The sequence below is a fragment of the Alnus glutinosa genome, chromosome 1 (assembly GCF_958979055.1).
Source record: "Alnus glutinosa chromosome 1, dhAlnGlut1.1, whole genome shotgun sequence".
NCBI lineage: Eukaryota > Viridiplantae > Streptophyta > Magnoliopsida > Fagales > Betulaceae > Alnus > Alnus glutinosa.
The window spans coordinates 1,224,709-1,239,972 of NC_084886.1; the positions used below are offsets into that span (position 1 = coordinate 1,224,709).

Genomic DNA, 15,264 nt, shown 5'->3' on the forward strand with positions numbered 1-15,264 from the left:
GTTAAACTATGTTCTAATTTTATAAAAATTTAGATATCCTGATAAAAGGGGATGCGAGGCTAATTTGTTTGATCCATTTGCCCGGAGCAGGTGAAACCTAATAATACAAAAAAAAAATATAAATAAATAACTAAATATCAATCCTACTTAAAGATAAGGAACAAATTCATGCACCGAACCAAGCAATTGCAATCCACCGGGGCCACAAGTATATAAAATAATTAATGAGTGTCCTCCTCCTGACTTAATAATGTAACTATCAAATATATATATATAATTTGAAATAGTATTTAGAAGACACTAGATTAGGTGCTTGATCAATATTTTAATCAGTATGGAAATCCAAATCTTCCAGCTTTCATGGCATAATTTTATCCTTTAACACACACGAGATAGACTTAAAAATTAAGTGCGTGTTTCAAGACGAAATCTATAAAAATAAAATAAAATAAGTGCATGTTTCACGAGGAAATCTATAAAATAAAATAAAATAAAAATAAACCCAATTGGCCAGTCCTAAATAAGACTAATCAAAGATGGTGGGCATTTCAATAATTTAATTTTCAGGATTGAGACGGCAAGACATCCGAATCACGACAATAAAAGATTATACTTCTAGCTTTGTATTAAATTTAACTGCCTTGCCCCTAAACTATAATGTTTTTTTTCAAAATTAAATTAGATAAAAGTTTATTAAATGAGAAATGTATTCTTACGGTCTAACTCATCTTATATAAATCTCTTTAAGTTATTATTTTTATTTTTATTTTTTTTTATATGTTTGTTTTAAACAAAACAAATTCACATAAAATGAGTTAGATAGCATAAGTATAACAGTATTTGTCTTATTAAACTGACATTTATCTTTTGTGTAGTTGCCATATATACGGTTAATAACTTAATAGAATTAATAGAGCACGCACTAAATTGATGAATACTGAATAATACATATTTATGTGAAAGAAAAAAAAAAAAAAGTTATGCAATTTAAAAATAATACCAAATAATAAAATATTTTAAAAATTCTGGTAAATGTTGATCTAAAAGTTTAGATTCTAAACTTCAATAATAGTTCTGCTTTGTCGGGTAATTAGCGCGACCGACCCGAGGAATCTGCGCATTACGCCACGCGCTCAATCAATACATGTGAGGCTGTAATCTATAAAAAAAAAAAAACATGTGAGGCTGTCCACAGTTCGTTGAAGATAAGGTTCCACGTCACCTGGCCCCATCGAATGACTCTCGTCTTTACAGCTCACACCACTCCACCACACGAGAGAGCGTTCTCTGGACGCTCACTTAATACGTGTGGGCGTTATCTCACCCGCCACATAAAGTACGAGCCCAATTGACACACCACGCATACAATTTCTTCCCATATATATCTGAAATATTCTCTCTATCCAAACGATAAAAGTTTCGAAAAAAGCGAACGAAAGCGAAGCAGAGCTGGCTCTGCAATCAGAACATCACCGCCGCGTCTCTTTCTCTCACTTTCTATCTCTATTTTCTTGAATTCGTGTGAAGGATTTCCTTGGAAATAAACAAAACCTTTACCTATAACAACTCTCCACATGTAGTAACGTTAAAGCCTCTCCAATCTACTGAACCGCTGTAGATAAAGTTTCTGGGTCTATCCATTTGCTTCTTTTGTCGTGATTTTTTTAAAGAATTTATCTTCCTCTTAAAAAGATTTCTCAATCGGATAGGGTTTCGCAGATTTTGACTGAAATTCTCCATTTTTCCGGGAAAAACGGAAATGATGAGAAGGCAACAGCAAGATCAGCAGTCAAGGGTTTTCTACGAGCTTTCCGCTCTGGTCCTCAACATCCTACGATCCCCACCGTCTCCGATTCCGTTCTCCGACCACTCTCCGGCGGCGGACGTGACGACGACGACGACGACGACGTCGTCATCGTCGTCGTCGTCGTCCCGGCGGTCCACTCCGATGCCACAGATCTCGCCGGCGGGGTTCGCTTCGCTGCTTCTGGGGATCTCGTTGGCGCTGATGCTCTGTGGGTCGGTAACCTTCTTCATCGGCTTCATATTGATGCCATGGGTTCTCGGGCTGGTCATGGTGTTCTACGTGGCAGGGATCGTCTCGGCCCTCTCCATGTTAGGGCGCTCGCTTATTTGTTACGCCACGGCGCCACCCACGCCGCGAAAGGACATTCCTGGTGAGAGATATTCTCAATTTCTTGGGTATATGTGTGTTGGTTTGTGTGAAATTGATGTTTGTTTCTGTTGTTTTGTTGGAATTCATTGAGTTGTTTCTTGCTAATGATGCCAAGGAATTGGTTTGTACTTTCGGATTTAGGAGATTCTGTTCCGCATGTTTTGTTTGGTTCTTCGACAGCACGTGGAAAAGGAAATTAAGTTGCTTTATAATTTGGGAAGCTAAGCGAATTTTGTAGAGTTCTTCCAATTTTTTTACTTTTCGAATCAATTAATTTATGTTCTTGGTGTTGGGGATGGGTTCATGTTCTCGTGGTGTTTGGGTTGGTGGGGTTTAGGAATTTTATGCAATTAGGAATAATTAGTTGAATTAATTATGCAGAAAATTGTTTTTGAATAGTAGCTAGTATGTTTCTCAATTGGATCTCATGGCTCAAGGCAATAGAGGCGAATGTCATTCTTGCAAAGGAAATAGACGAGTTTTTTAAATCTTCTTGGTCCTTCCACCTCACAGTTCATCCTGCTCAATCATTGTGAAGCTAAAAACATTTTAACTTGTTTCTCTTCTGCCTCATCCGTGGCCTTGTTCTTTTGACAGGAATTTGAAATCTCAGGGTCCTCCGAACATTCCTTTTTTTTCATATAAGACTCTGTTTCAGATAAGAAACGTTTAAAAGAAAAAAGGGAAGTCTGTGTACATGTGACGTATACGCATAGAGAAGATGTCAGTTACAGCTTAATGGCAGGATTTGGAAAGGCCCATCATGAACCATGATTATATGACACGTTGCAGTGCGTGATGATATTTACTTGCCTCTTATTGTGCCCCAATCACTACCCTTTCTTCTTTAGATGCATGGGTCAAAAAGTTACTGTAGCTGTCAGTAGGCCCGGCTTCATTGACAACACACGAGATGATTTTTGCTGCTGTGTGGATATCTTATCAAGCAAATAGTACATATTTTATCTATATATATATAAAAAAAAATAGTACATATTTTCTTCTTCTCGGATATGGAATAATTAATGTGGTTTACCAAGAGGCGAAGGAGAGGAGAAGGGCAGGAAAGGGTGAAGAGGGAGGGGGATGAAAGAAATTGATTGGAGATTGCTTCAGGGTTTAGATTGATTAAAAAGAATTTTCAATGTCTCATTTTATCAGATATGTGGGATACTTTATGTTGGTAGTTAACAACGGCAAAGATTGGATTATATTTTAAGTTCTCATTTTCATATTCTATGGTAGTTTTTAGCTGTTATGTAGTGCGATAACAGTTGATCATATAGTATTTTTGTTTTGTTAGTTTGCTTGATTACGTTAATTTGGATATCCAGATAAATGATCGGACACCCAAGTGTTATATTATTGCTTATTTTGTCGATGGAAAAAAAAAGAGGAATATACAATGAATGAATAAATAAATAAATAAATAAATATATAACAATACACAAGTCCTCATTGTTCATTTTAATGCTAAAAGGCTATGAGCACCTGCCCCTCTTCCCCGTTCTATTTTTTCTTTTATAATGGTGTTTTGTTGTTTGGTTATAGTTATTAATTTAACAGCTATTTAACAGACATGAATATGTATTTAAAGTTATGAAATGAAATCGCATTTGGCAAAAATGGTATTTGGCGATCTGCAATCAGTGATTTTTCTACGTTACATACCTTGAAAGATCTATGAGACACAACAGCTGAGAGCTTGTACAATGATGCTGATAAGGAATGTTAGGCTTGAAGTTCAGTCACATAAAATCCATAGTTGTTGAACATTGCTTTACGCATACTTATCTTGACAAGTAAATGGAGTATGACAAGCATGAGATGAATAATAATCGAGGCACCCTCCGCATCCCCCACCAGGTTGGGAAGAAAAATTGAGGGAAGGAGGGGGGGGGGGGGGGGGGGGGGGGGGGGATGGAGTTGCTTGATGAATAAAATCATAAATGTACTCTTAATAGTATAAGATTTTGTTTACTATTTATGTGCAGCGGTGTTCATGTTATACAGTTTGGAAGATTGCTGTTAACTTTTTCTTCCCTTGTGATTTCTCATTGCTGCAGCATGGAAACTTTTGTGAAGAGAAAAGTTGGTTAAGAGAATTATGTAGGGGAGGATCTGAGTGGCGGCAATATCCCGTGTGTATTGCTTCTTCTAGCAACCTATGGGGGACAAAGAAAACTCCGAGCTTCTTCAAGTATTGAGCAAAAATTGTGGATAATTGTTTACTTTATGAGTTACTGGATGTGTGGATATTAGTTGATATAGTGAATTGTTAAAAGATTTTTACGTACTACTGCCTAATGAATTCCAAGTTGTGAGAAGAATTAGGAGGGCTATTCCCAGTTTCTTCTATACTATTTCGTTTTACTATAAATTTTGTGTATTCTTCATGGATATATACAATTTTACCTGTTAGGCATTATGATATTTGAATCTGCTATTGATCTTTCCTTATTGGACCACGGTTTTATGGCGTGGAGTTGGCTGTGCAGTTATTGCTTTAATTATTAACAACAAAGTAGAAAAATGAATTATATTAGAAGGCAGGTATTGGGGTAAACTTCTTCAACGATAAGGTTGGTTGTGGATCAGGATGAGAATGGTTCAGAGTCAGATATGGAGGCCTGGAATAGAGGTTTCTTCATAAATGATGAGTTGGTGGGCTGTCAGTTTTACCACTGTTGTCTCTTTTCCTCTTTTGGGGTTTTCTTAATTCTTCGGCCCTGGGTAGTTTTGTCACCACTTGTTGTTACCACTATCTCATTATTATTAACAGGTTATCTCTGCAGAGTGCTTTCAATTTTTTTCAGTTTTTTCCTTTGTTCTCTTGTATAAAAGCCTTTAGGTTTCTCAAAATAAGCTAGTGTAGTATATTAAAAATTTAAAATATTTTCTCAATGTATATTCTACTGGAAACACTTTTAAAAACACTTTTTATTTTTTATTTTTTATTTTTATATCATATCAAAATGACTTTTTCAAATCAAAAATACAAAACACTCACAAAAATACATTATCCAACAAATATAATCTAGTAAAAAGTTTGACAGAGGAACTTTTGAATGGGGAAATAATTGATTTTCATTATATTGAAGTCGCATAACTGAGCTATTACTATTTGATTCCCTTCAAACGTAATTGGATCTACTGCATTTGTTCCTCACTAGTTGGTTGCAAATTACGACTCTCAAGAGTCAAGAGCCTCAAGACACAGGTGGCAAGTTCCAAGACGCTAAATTATTTAGCAGGTTGGCGAGGAATGATTATAATTGCTCATAAGAAACAGCCTTTTTTCTTGGTCACGTTAAAAACACTTCTTAGAAGGCAATTGAAAATATTGAAAATTTTCATCAATAAATGTAAAAAAATTCAGATAATAAATGTAAAAAAATTCTTATAAGACCTATCTACCCAAACAAATCTCACGTAGTCTGCCAACCCGTTCGAACATATGGACTTCATAGAAGCTCTTTAAAATTTCATACCCAATTACTAACCATTCGAACAACAAATCGTTGAAAATTCGAATCAAAACGAACATAGATTAGAAACCATTGGCCTTGCAACAATAGGGAGTAGCTGGGGTCTAAGAATTACGAGTCTAATTGGGCCAGGGCATAGCCGGATTTTTTAGCAGATCACTTAAGCTAATTTGTGTTTCAATTGCAAATTCCAGTTCAACACCAACCAAGTTGGCCCTTAACCAGGTAGGTTGATTAGGTTATAAGATTCATAAAATTAACCCAATATTTTCACATGCTTAAACATATACGTAGAAGTAATGTTTCTTGCACAATTCTTACATAACTTTTGCGTAACTCTAACTACTTTTTATTATTATTATTATTATTATTATTTTATGATCAACCATTAGATTTATTTTTCTACATGTGAGTTCTTAAAAAAAAGTTGTTAGAGTTGAGTAAAAATTGTACAAAAAACATTACTCTACTTGCAGACAATGACATTTGATGCTGATCAATTGACTCTTCCAATTAGCGGACTCAGGATTTTAGTTTAAAAGGGTTAATATTAAAAGAAAGGGTTGAAACAGAATTAATTTTCAAAAGCATAGGCAATATCTAGTTTTTCTACTTTTTATCTTAATTTTTGTTCCCAATTACTAAAATCCATGTATAGAAAAAATTATAAGAAAAATACGTAGTGTTGTAGGGATAATTTTTAAAAAAAGAAATAAGAAATCAAATAGAACAAAGTCAGCATCATCAAATGGTCATACCAAAAAAAAATAAAAAAAATTGACTTCATAAAAAAATTTGACTTCAATGAACGATTTATAAATTAGGTCAACCACATGAATTTTTGAAATAATTTTGATACTACAGAGAATGATTTGTAATTTAGGCCAACTACGGAGACTAATAGTGCAAATTTTCCTTAAATTTTTATGTGGGCTTTTGGGAGCATTATGACAAATCTATCCCCTCCTCCCGAGGGACCTCATCTAAAAGTTGCAAGTGAATAAAGAATGTAATATCGAAGGTAACCCCATGCAAATTGTCAAGGCACCTGCTGAAGTCTTGCCGGTTATGATAGGCTCTCATATGAGCTATTTTACACTTTTACCATATTTTATAAGACAGTTTTATTGCACGAGATCTAATTAATTCTAAATTTATAAGGAAGACCAAATCTAACCGTTCCTTATCTTAAATATATAATTTATGACATTAATCATCCAACGATGGTGAGGTAAACACAACATAAACCTCATTAATTAGAAAGTACATGATCACTGTTCAAACTTCAAAGCAAATAAGCAATAACAAAACCTTAAACGACAACCAAAGGCATGCAGCAACGTATACAGAAAGCCAGAGCCAAGTGTGTAACGACACTGAACGACCCTCAAAATCAATTGGTATATAGACTAGATGATAAATCGATCATCCGGAGTAGATGTGGACGCCAACAGCGATGAGAAGGATGGTTATGATGCCAAAGAAGATGATGGTGTGGACGAGGATGGATAACCCACTGGTATGCATGTTCCCGAACTCCACCATTTTGCCCCTCCCGGGCAGCTGAAACAACAGCCCCGGGCTCAACAGCACGAAGAGCACCACTGCTATCACCACTGGACCCCAGTCCGCCATGTTTCTACGTAATTCTATACAAAGTACTCGATCTCTAATTCTTTTCTCTGATCGATCAGTAGTACTGAATCAGTTATCGATCACTACTCGATCTCTCTCACACACACACATGAATAGGGAATATATAATCACCCAAACAAGTAATCTATTAGGTTGGCATGGCAAGGAAGAAAGGAATAAAAGAGAAGAGCATATCTAAAACAAGAAGAAATCTTGGGTGCCTTCACATGGATGCCAAAGCCATAGGTACGCGTCGGCATGTGACTTGAGCTCTTTAAAAATTGATCAATTTTTTTATTGCAATTATGAGGCGCTCATAGGATTTGATCTTCCTAGATACGGCAACGCTTTTTTAACCCAATCAATCAGATCTGGACTCATAACAACGTCCTCTCGTGGACGTACGTGGTGGCTCGCGTCAATGAGAATCTTTTCATAATTGAAACTGTGTTTACATCAGAAGGATTTTTTTATTTTTTTTTTTATTTTTTATTTTTATTTTTTATTTTTTTATTAACAGAAAAAAATGAGAAATGAGATGAAGTCACAACGCATCGAAAATATTTTATGAGGAAGAGGTAGACACATGCAGTCTTACAAGCTTAGTCCAACACATCTCTTCAAAAGAGCCTATCTCTTGAAGAGAAGAAAGAGCTTATAAGGCCGCCTTATTTTACTTTCCTCTCTAACGTGAAACAACAAACACACACTTTTTCTATTATTATTATTTTTTTTTATTAACATGGAGAAATGAGAAATGGGATGAAGTCACAAATTGCCTGCCATGACTACGACTAATGATTAGTATATTGGTGGGTGATGTTCAATTAATAATATGAACTATAACCAGCTCGTCATCTTTTCTCCTTCTTCCCTTTATTATTTATAGGCTAAGCTAAGCTAATATAAGCATCCTCTATTTAGAATTTTGCTTTAATCAATATTCCTCCTATTAAAAAATAATTTTAATTTTAATTTTCTTATTAATTGGAAAAGAATTACCACATTAAATAGAATTTGTATTTAATTAAACCACGTAAAATCACATGTATCATGTGAGATCCTCTGCTTACGAAATATTAATGCATGTATACTGTTGCATATATATATATATATGCTCAAACGTGTAAATCATCCAATCAGTACTCTCCGAGTCTCCAAACATCTTAAAATATGCTCAATCATTTTTCTTGGGTCCCTGGCCTGCTCAACTTCTACATCTTTATTTTCATATATTTATATAATAAAGAGATACATAGATGTTATATATAGATATGGACATATGGTAATTGGTAGAGGCAGAGCTGTAAAGGCGTTTCTTTTGCAATTTCTTTGTTTCGTGGGCTCCCGTGTTCCGCAATGAGCTGAAAACATTGCAATATTGCTCTGTGACGTGGTTTTGGCCTATGCTCCCCCAGTCTTCCATCTTTAGGGTCCACGCCTTCCTTTATACATGGATCCATGTATAAGCCCACTTCCTTCCAATAAACGGCAAAAGTACCATTGGAAATAAGAAAAATGCTACTTGCAATATTCTTAAAAATTATTATTGAATCCAAAATATAATTTTAATTTTTACTAACATGTCAGGAAATGCACTTCATGAAAATGTGAACTTGAGAGTACACGAATTTAATTACATTTTCCTATTAGCTTAATATAGGTTTTAGAACCTTGTCTCAGTCATTCATCCCAATTTCAATTAAATATTCTACGTGTTAGGCTTTACCTATTAAAAGAGAGTTTGAACCCTCACCGAGAGAGAAATTGTAAAGTATTGATTAAATAATTAAATTTTCATCTTCTTATTAGCTTAAGCTTTTAAGACAAACCGTTTTTACACTTTGCAGATAAAGCTAATTGGCATTTTTTTTTTTTTTTTTTTTTTTTTTTTAAAATACAATTTTGAATGCAAATCCAGAACGGTACATTAAAAATTTGTTTGGCCCGTTCAAATTCAAACCGGTTTTGAATTTGGTTTTTAATCCATATTCTTGTTCATAATTTGTCGCAGCTGAAAGCAGGGTTTCTATGGCTTTTTACCATCCCTTGAATGTGCAGCACTTTGATGAACACCGAGTCAAAAGAGACGTTTTCTTTTGGATATGAATGGGATTACAAATCAGTATTCAATTATGTTTCAACTTTCAAGTGTTTTATTATTATTATTTTCTTGGTTGATAAATGATAATCCTACCATTTTTGCCTACCTTGAGTTATATATGTAAAATATTTCAGAGAGCTTTTGGGTTGTTGGACAGGGACGATAGGCAAAGTAAAATGTAATAAACAAACAGTTCCTTTTATGTGATGTGGAGACATATGGACGAGAGCTTTTGAGGAGGTCGAGCTTTACCTTTACCATATAGGTTTGCCTCTGCATTCTCTCCCTGCTTTTGTTTTTTTTGAAAAACATTTTGTTTTAATTACTTTTCAATGTTTTATTAATTTGTTTTAAAAATACCTTCCATTTGACGATCACCATCACGTGTTCTCCCTTAGCTTACTCCCACTTAGTTTACCTTAAAATATAGACACACAAAAAAAATTTACCTTAAAATATAAATGGAGTGCTGATCATATCATCTCCAATTCCTGAGATTCTTCAAGTCCTACTATCCTTGAGCATATGTATTGTGTTCAAGCATATGGTTTTTTACAGCTATTAATTTGAGATTAGAAAAAAGCATTTAATCCATTCATAAGCTCAGCCAATCAACAAAGGATAAGGCTCATCCCGTTTCAATACAACCCACCTGTTGCTAAAAGCCAGCAAATGCAACTGCTCACCACACAATGCTCAGGGCGCCCAAATGCTCGATTTATAATTCTATCTTCATTCAAACTGTTTGTTTCTGCGCAACTCTTCTTGATGTTTAATTAAGGAAACAAAATTGCTTCCCTGGAAGCAGACATCTCCCTTTCCCCTATGTCAATTGCCGCAAAATAAATGTGATCCCTTTGAAAGCAGCATTTAATTTTGTCTAGTTGGATGATTCCTTGGGAAAGCAGCATAATTTTCTTTATATATATATATATAGAGAGAGAGAGAGAGAACGAAACACACGTATATAAGATGACACGCTCAAATCAGAAGCCCTTCTCAATATTATTACTCAATAACTAGAATTAACATGTACGTAGAACACTCGATCGGCTCATGTTACAAATGATATGAATAAAAACACACACCCCCCAATTCTCCATTTTTTTTTTTGGGTTGGGGGGTTAACCAAGATACAAGTGAATCTTAACGGCGAGCAAGAAGATGCAAATGAGACTAAAGTAGAGGAGGGAATGGATGAGAATGGATGCCCCGCTGGTCTGAAAGTTGCCAAACTCCACGCAGCCGTGGCGCCCGGGCACCTGGAAAAGCAGACCTGGAGTTAACAGTACGAACAGCACCACAGCCACAAACACAGGGCCCCAGTCCGACATCCTTCAGGCTTTCCTTCTGTGCCCTGGAATTGTGGAAGAGAGATCAGAGACAGAGAGAGTAGAGACTAAGAGAGATTTTGGCGTTTATATAAGGAAGGGAGAGAGAGAGAGAGAGAGAGACAGAGAGTAGAGACTTTGGTGGGAAGGAAAGTAGATAAAGAGAGTGTGGGGAGGACTGGAGGAGGTTTAGGGGAGTTGATCACCTGGATCCATTTGTGTGACTTGTGTTTGGCACGTGACAACCGGGAATAACGTGTTAACCCATGCTTGCTTTCAACAAATAACACTACTTTTGTTGCAGTACGTTCTTGTGATCAGTTGCAAAGAATATGTGATGCAGAAGCAAACACAAGGAATTAGATTAGACCCACATCATACGGTGTTGTAGGCGGTCCATAGAATCAGCTAAAGTTCATGATTCTAGCATTAAAACCTAACTAGATGGTGGTAAATTTTAAAAGAGTCGTTAACGTAACAAGAAACGATAAATGTGAAAGAGAAATTGTGTTCTCAATGCACAAAATTAATACACACGTTGATAAAGAAAATTGATAATATTATTGATGGCAAAAAAACTAAACTGTTTATTCTATTACAATTGCTCCTAATTTATAATGAAACCCTAAAACTACAAAATGATCAAAGATTCTAGGAGTGCAAATAAAACAAAAGAAACAAATTATGGAAATACTTGGTGGCTACATAAACCGAAATATGGAAAGATCCTAAAGTTACTAAAAAGTAAAATCTTGTAAGAAACGAAATAAACAACAAAAGGAAAATATAATAATTAAGATAATTCTTGACGATTATGTCAATCTAAGTATGAGAATCTTCTAGCTAGAAGGGAAAATTAGGAAATTTAAGAAAAATTATTATGCAGAATATCTTTCAAATCACAATCTATCAATAGTATTTTCTTTCCTTCTTGAACGACATCTAACAACTGACACTTTTCTTTATTGCTTAAATCTTCTTGATTTGGTATATTAATATGATATTTGTTATGGATGTAAAATAATCAATCTCATTGCCACATCATAAACCAATTAATTAATTCTTGAATGTTCTAAAAGTCTTGCCGGTAATTTTCCACTCATGCCCGTCGATTGTTTCTCACTCTTCATCGACCCGGCCAATAGCTTTTTCTTTTTGTACTTCCATTGCCCCATATTTGTTTTCCTCATGTTCAACTGGTGCCGACAATACAAAATGTCCCGCTTAAAGTAGTTTACTCGTCAGAACCTATTGTTTGGTTCTAACAGTAAAACATTTTCATCCTAGCTTGCTAATAACTATTCGGTAAATCCCTCTGTCCGACAGTAAGATTGTTCCTGAATAAGAGCATCTCAGGAACAAGATGGAATTCTTATCCTACATCAATAATGCTATATACCACACAAATATCTCTTCACATCTCACTATGCTGACGTACCAATGTTAATCAACCCTTAAATAAAACCTTTTTTTTAAAATAAATAAATAAATTAAGAGTATAATATATAGTACTACCATGTCAATATAGACTTATATTGGAATACTTATGGGATATTAATGCGGTATATAACGTTACTCATATTAAAATGCTTTTTTGTGAAAGAATGTAGAAATTGAATGGTTAAAATGTACGTAAAACATTATATTCTAAGAATTTTTTATAACACGTGCTATATTATAGAGGGTCATTCTTATTGTTAACACGGTAACCACGCATGCCTAATCATCGACACAAGATTCCTGCAAGAAAATTAAGTTAGAGTGGATCATCGTCGATGGCGGCAGCATGTTGATTCGAGGTATGAAAGAGAGTCACAGAATTACATGTGTCATCACACGATAATACCACGCTCGAACGCAATGACAAAATCAACATAAAATTGGGCTTTAAAACGTAGTAGTAAAGGAGGAAAAGCTTTAAAACGAAGTAGTGAAGGAGAAAAGCTTCACTCAAGAGAGAGAGAGAGAGAGAGAAGTTTGGGAGAAGTAAGAGGATCGCTACAATAATCAAAGCCCATTCGAAAAGTATTGACACCAACTAATCAAGGCGGTCCCAAAATGCCTCGATTGGTAGCCGTTTGAACAAAAGAGTCACCGAATGTTCCATTTGAATCGTGATCACAAGCCATTCAAAATAGAGTTTTCTCACTGCAAAAGTTATCAAGAAATGTATCGAAGTATATTTCAATTTAGGATTTTGGTAAATGTTTGTATTGTATATTAGTTTCAACTAAGTTTTAGAAAAGAAAATATACTTGAAATTTTTCCGTTGAATTGTTTATTAGGTAAGTATTAATAGCGTCACATGGATATCGTAAGATAATACTTATATCCCGCAGAACATTACACTCTACGGCCCATTGGACATTTATGATACGTTTGGTACGCGGAATGACTATTCTATTATAAAAAAATAAATAGCTTTTATTAGGAATGAAAGAATGTTGAATAGAAAAAGCATTGGTATTAAAGTATATGATAACGCTCTAACACTTGGAATATCAATTCTCATTACACGTGAGAGAATGTATATTCCTTAAATTTGAGAGGAATAATTATTCATCAATTTAAGGAATAGACATTCTCTCATTGTCAATGAATATTCTAAAGCTATTTTATTCAACATTCTCTTCTTTTTGTTTTTTTTTTTTTGAGAAGAAAATTAAAACTTTCATTAATCAACCATAAAGGCACATAAGAAACCACCGTATAGGTGTACATAAGAAGCCACCATAAAGGTGTACACCCAACCTGAGTCAAAATATACTCAGATCATTACAGACAGTTGCTACTAAGAAACTCAGCCAACAGAATGATGTCTCTGCATTGATATAAACCTTTGCTTGAATAGAGAGTCAGTCACAAACATTCTGGGCTAAAAGTAATGACTATGTTTATCTAAACACACAGAGCAAACTACCAAATGAATAACAACAAAATAAACAAAGAAAAACAAAACAGGAAGCACCCAAAACAAATCTGCTATCGGGAGAGCCACTGTCTCCAGAGACGGCGTGTGTAGAACACGCGCCAACGCCAAGAACTCCATATAGCAAGCGTTCACCACAAACCATCGAATACCACCATACACGGCAAGAAAGGCAGAGCGTGGCCATCACGCGCAGTCCAAAGTGACAAGCACCCTAGCACATGTTGGCCACACGCCGAGCACAGAAGACCACCACGGCCATTGCAAGAGGTAGGCGAACAAGGCTGACGGACGAGTGTCAAGTAGAAGACAATGGGGATGCACAGATCTGGCTTCGAAGAAAGATGGTGAAGATTGACACTTGCCAGGCATCGGACTATCGACACAGACGGACGGACACTCCCCCTTCGAAGCATCTGGAGAGATCCTTCTTGCCTGAAAACCACAAGAAAAAAACCAACAAACAAAGCTCCATAGTCCTAAAAAGACTAGGAGGATGTAAACCACCACTAGATCTAGTCTGGAGGGACAAACACTCCACAACCCTAGTGGCTAGGAGATTCTAGCCTTCACTGGAACAACCCAGGGAGGAGCAAAAACCTCTCTAGCCCAAGAAGGGCTAAGAGGGGAAGCAAAACCGGGAGGAGGGAGGCGTGGAGCCCTCCCCCCGGAGCACCAGCCTCTCTAAACACTCTCTTCTAAACACTCTCTCTCTCTAGAAAACTCTCGAGACCCTCTCTCTCTATGTGCCTATTCAACATTTTTCTATTTTCAATAAAAGCTATTTATTTTTTTCATAGAATAACTATTCTGCATACCAAACATAATCTTAGTAAATATTATGTGTAACAAGGACTTTGTGCAGCTTGGGCCGCAACTTCTTGTTGGACCATTTGGGTTGGTATGCTTTTTACAAAAATAAAATAAAATAAAATAAAATAAAATAAAATAAGATAAAATAAAAAAAATAAAAAGTGCCGGTATGCTAGGAGATTGATCTAGTTAGGTATCACCCAAAGGTCAAGGTCAAGAGCAAGTTGAATTAAAAAAGAAAAAAAGAGGTTTGAACCCAGTTAAGCAAACGTACCATTGTATGACCTCCTCCTTATGCAAGTTAGTAGAAAATCATTTTCAGGTCTTCCTATTCTATACAAATATAAAATGAGTCGCTAGTCTGGTTTTGGACGCTAACTCTTCTGGATCCAAGGGCTTCCTATTTCTTCAAATAATGCCTGGAAAGTGAAGTCCGTGGACCTTGAACACTTCTCACCTCTCTATTGGCTTCGCATTGAAATTCTTTAATTTGTAGAAGGTTATCTAAAATAGTTGAAAGTCATCTTCAACTCTTCCTAGTGAGTAATTCTATATGCCATTCATTGTCCCAAACCCAATTCGAACAGTATTGACACTACTTGATCAAGGCGGTCCCAAAATGGCTCGATTGGTAGCCGTTTGAGCAAAAGAGTCACCGAATGTTCTATTTGAATCGCGATCACAAGCCATTCAAAATAGTGTTTTCTCACTGCAAAAGTTATCAAGAAATGTATCAAAGTATATTTCAGTTTAGGATTCTAATAAATGTTTGTATTGTATGTTAGTTT

General features: G+C 35.5%; 3 protein-coding genes across 4 annotated transcripts; 1 reads left to right on the forward strand and 2 right to left on the reverse strand.

Moving 5' to 3' along the window:
- The first annotated feature begins 1,348 nt into the window (after positions 1-1,348).
- Positions 1,349-4,609, forward strand: LOC133864383 (uncharacterized). 2 transcript variants are annotated; one of them, XM_062300711.1, is made up of 3 exons: positions 1,349-1,631; positions 1,720-2,177; positions 4,243-4,609. In XM_062300711.1, the coding sequence occupies exons 2-3, from the start codon at positions 1,760-1,762 to the stop codon at positions 4,257-4,259; spliced, it is 435 nt and encodes a 144-aa protein (XP_062156695.1). In that variant the 5' UTR covers positions 1,349-1,631; positions 1,720-1,759; the 3' UTR covers positions 4,260-4,609. The 2 variants fall into 2 exon arrangements, with proteins under 2 accessions (XP_062156695.1, XP_062156702.1); XM_062300718.1 differs by having other exon boundaries at positions 1,349-1,623.
- A 2,228-nt stretch (positions 4,610-6,837) lies between these two features.
- On the reverse strand, positions 6,838-7,553 carry LOC133858379 (uncharacterized). The gene has a single exon (XM_062293837.1). It carries the CDS (start codon positions 7,297-7,299, stop codon positions 7,090-7,092), a length of 210 nt encoding a protein of 69 aa, XP_062149821.1. The 5' UTR covers positions 7,300-7,553; the 3' UTR covers positions 6,838-7,089.
- Positions 7,554-10,371: 2,818 nt separating this feature from the next.
- Positions 10,372-10,944, reverse strand: LOC133858380 (uncharacterized). The gene has a single exon (XM_062293839.1). The coding sequence runs from the start codon at positions 10,735-10,737 to the stop codon at positions 10,528-10,530; it is 210 nt and encodes a 69-aa protein (XP_062149823.1). The 5' UTR covers positions 10,738-10,944; the 3' UTR covers positions 10,372-10,527.
- Between the last annotated feature and the right edge of the window lie 4,320 nt (positions 10,945-15,264).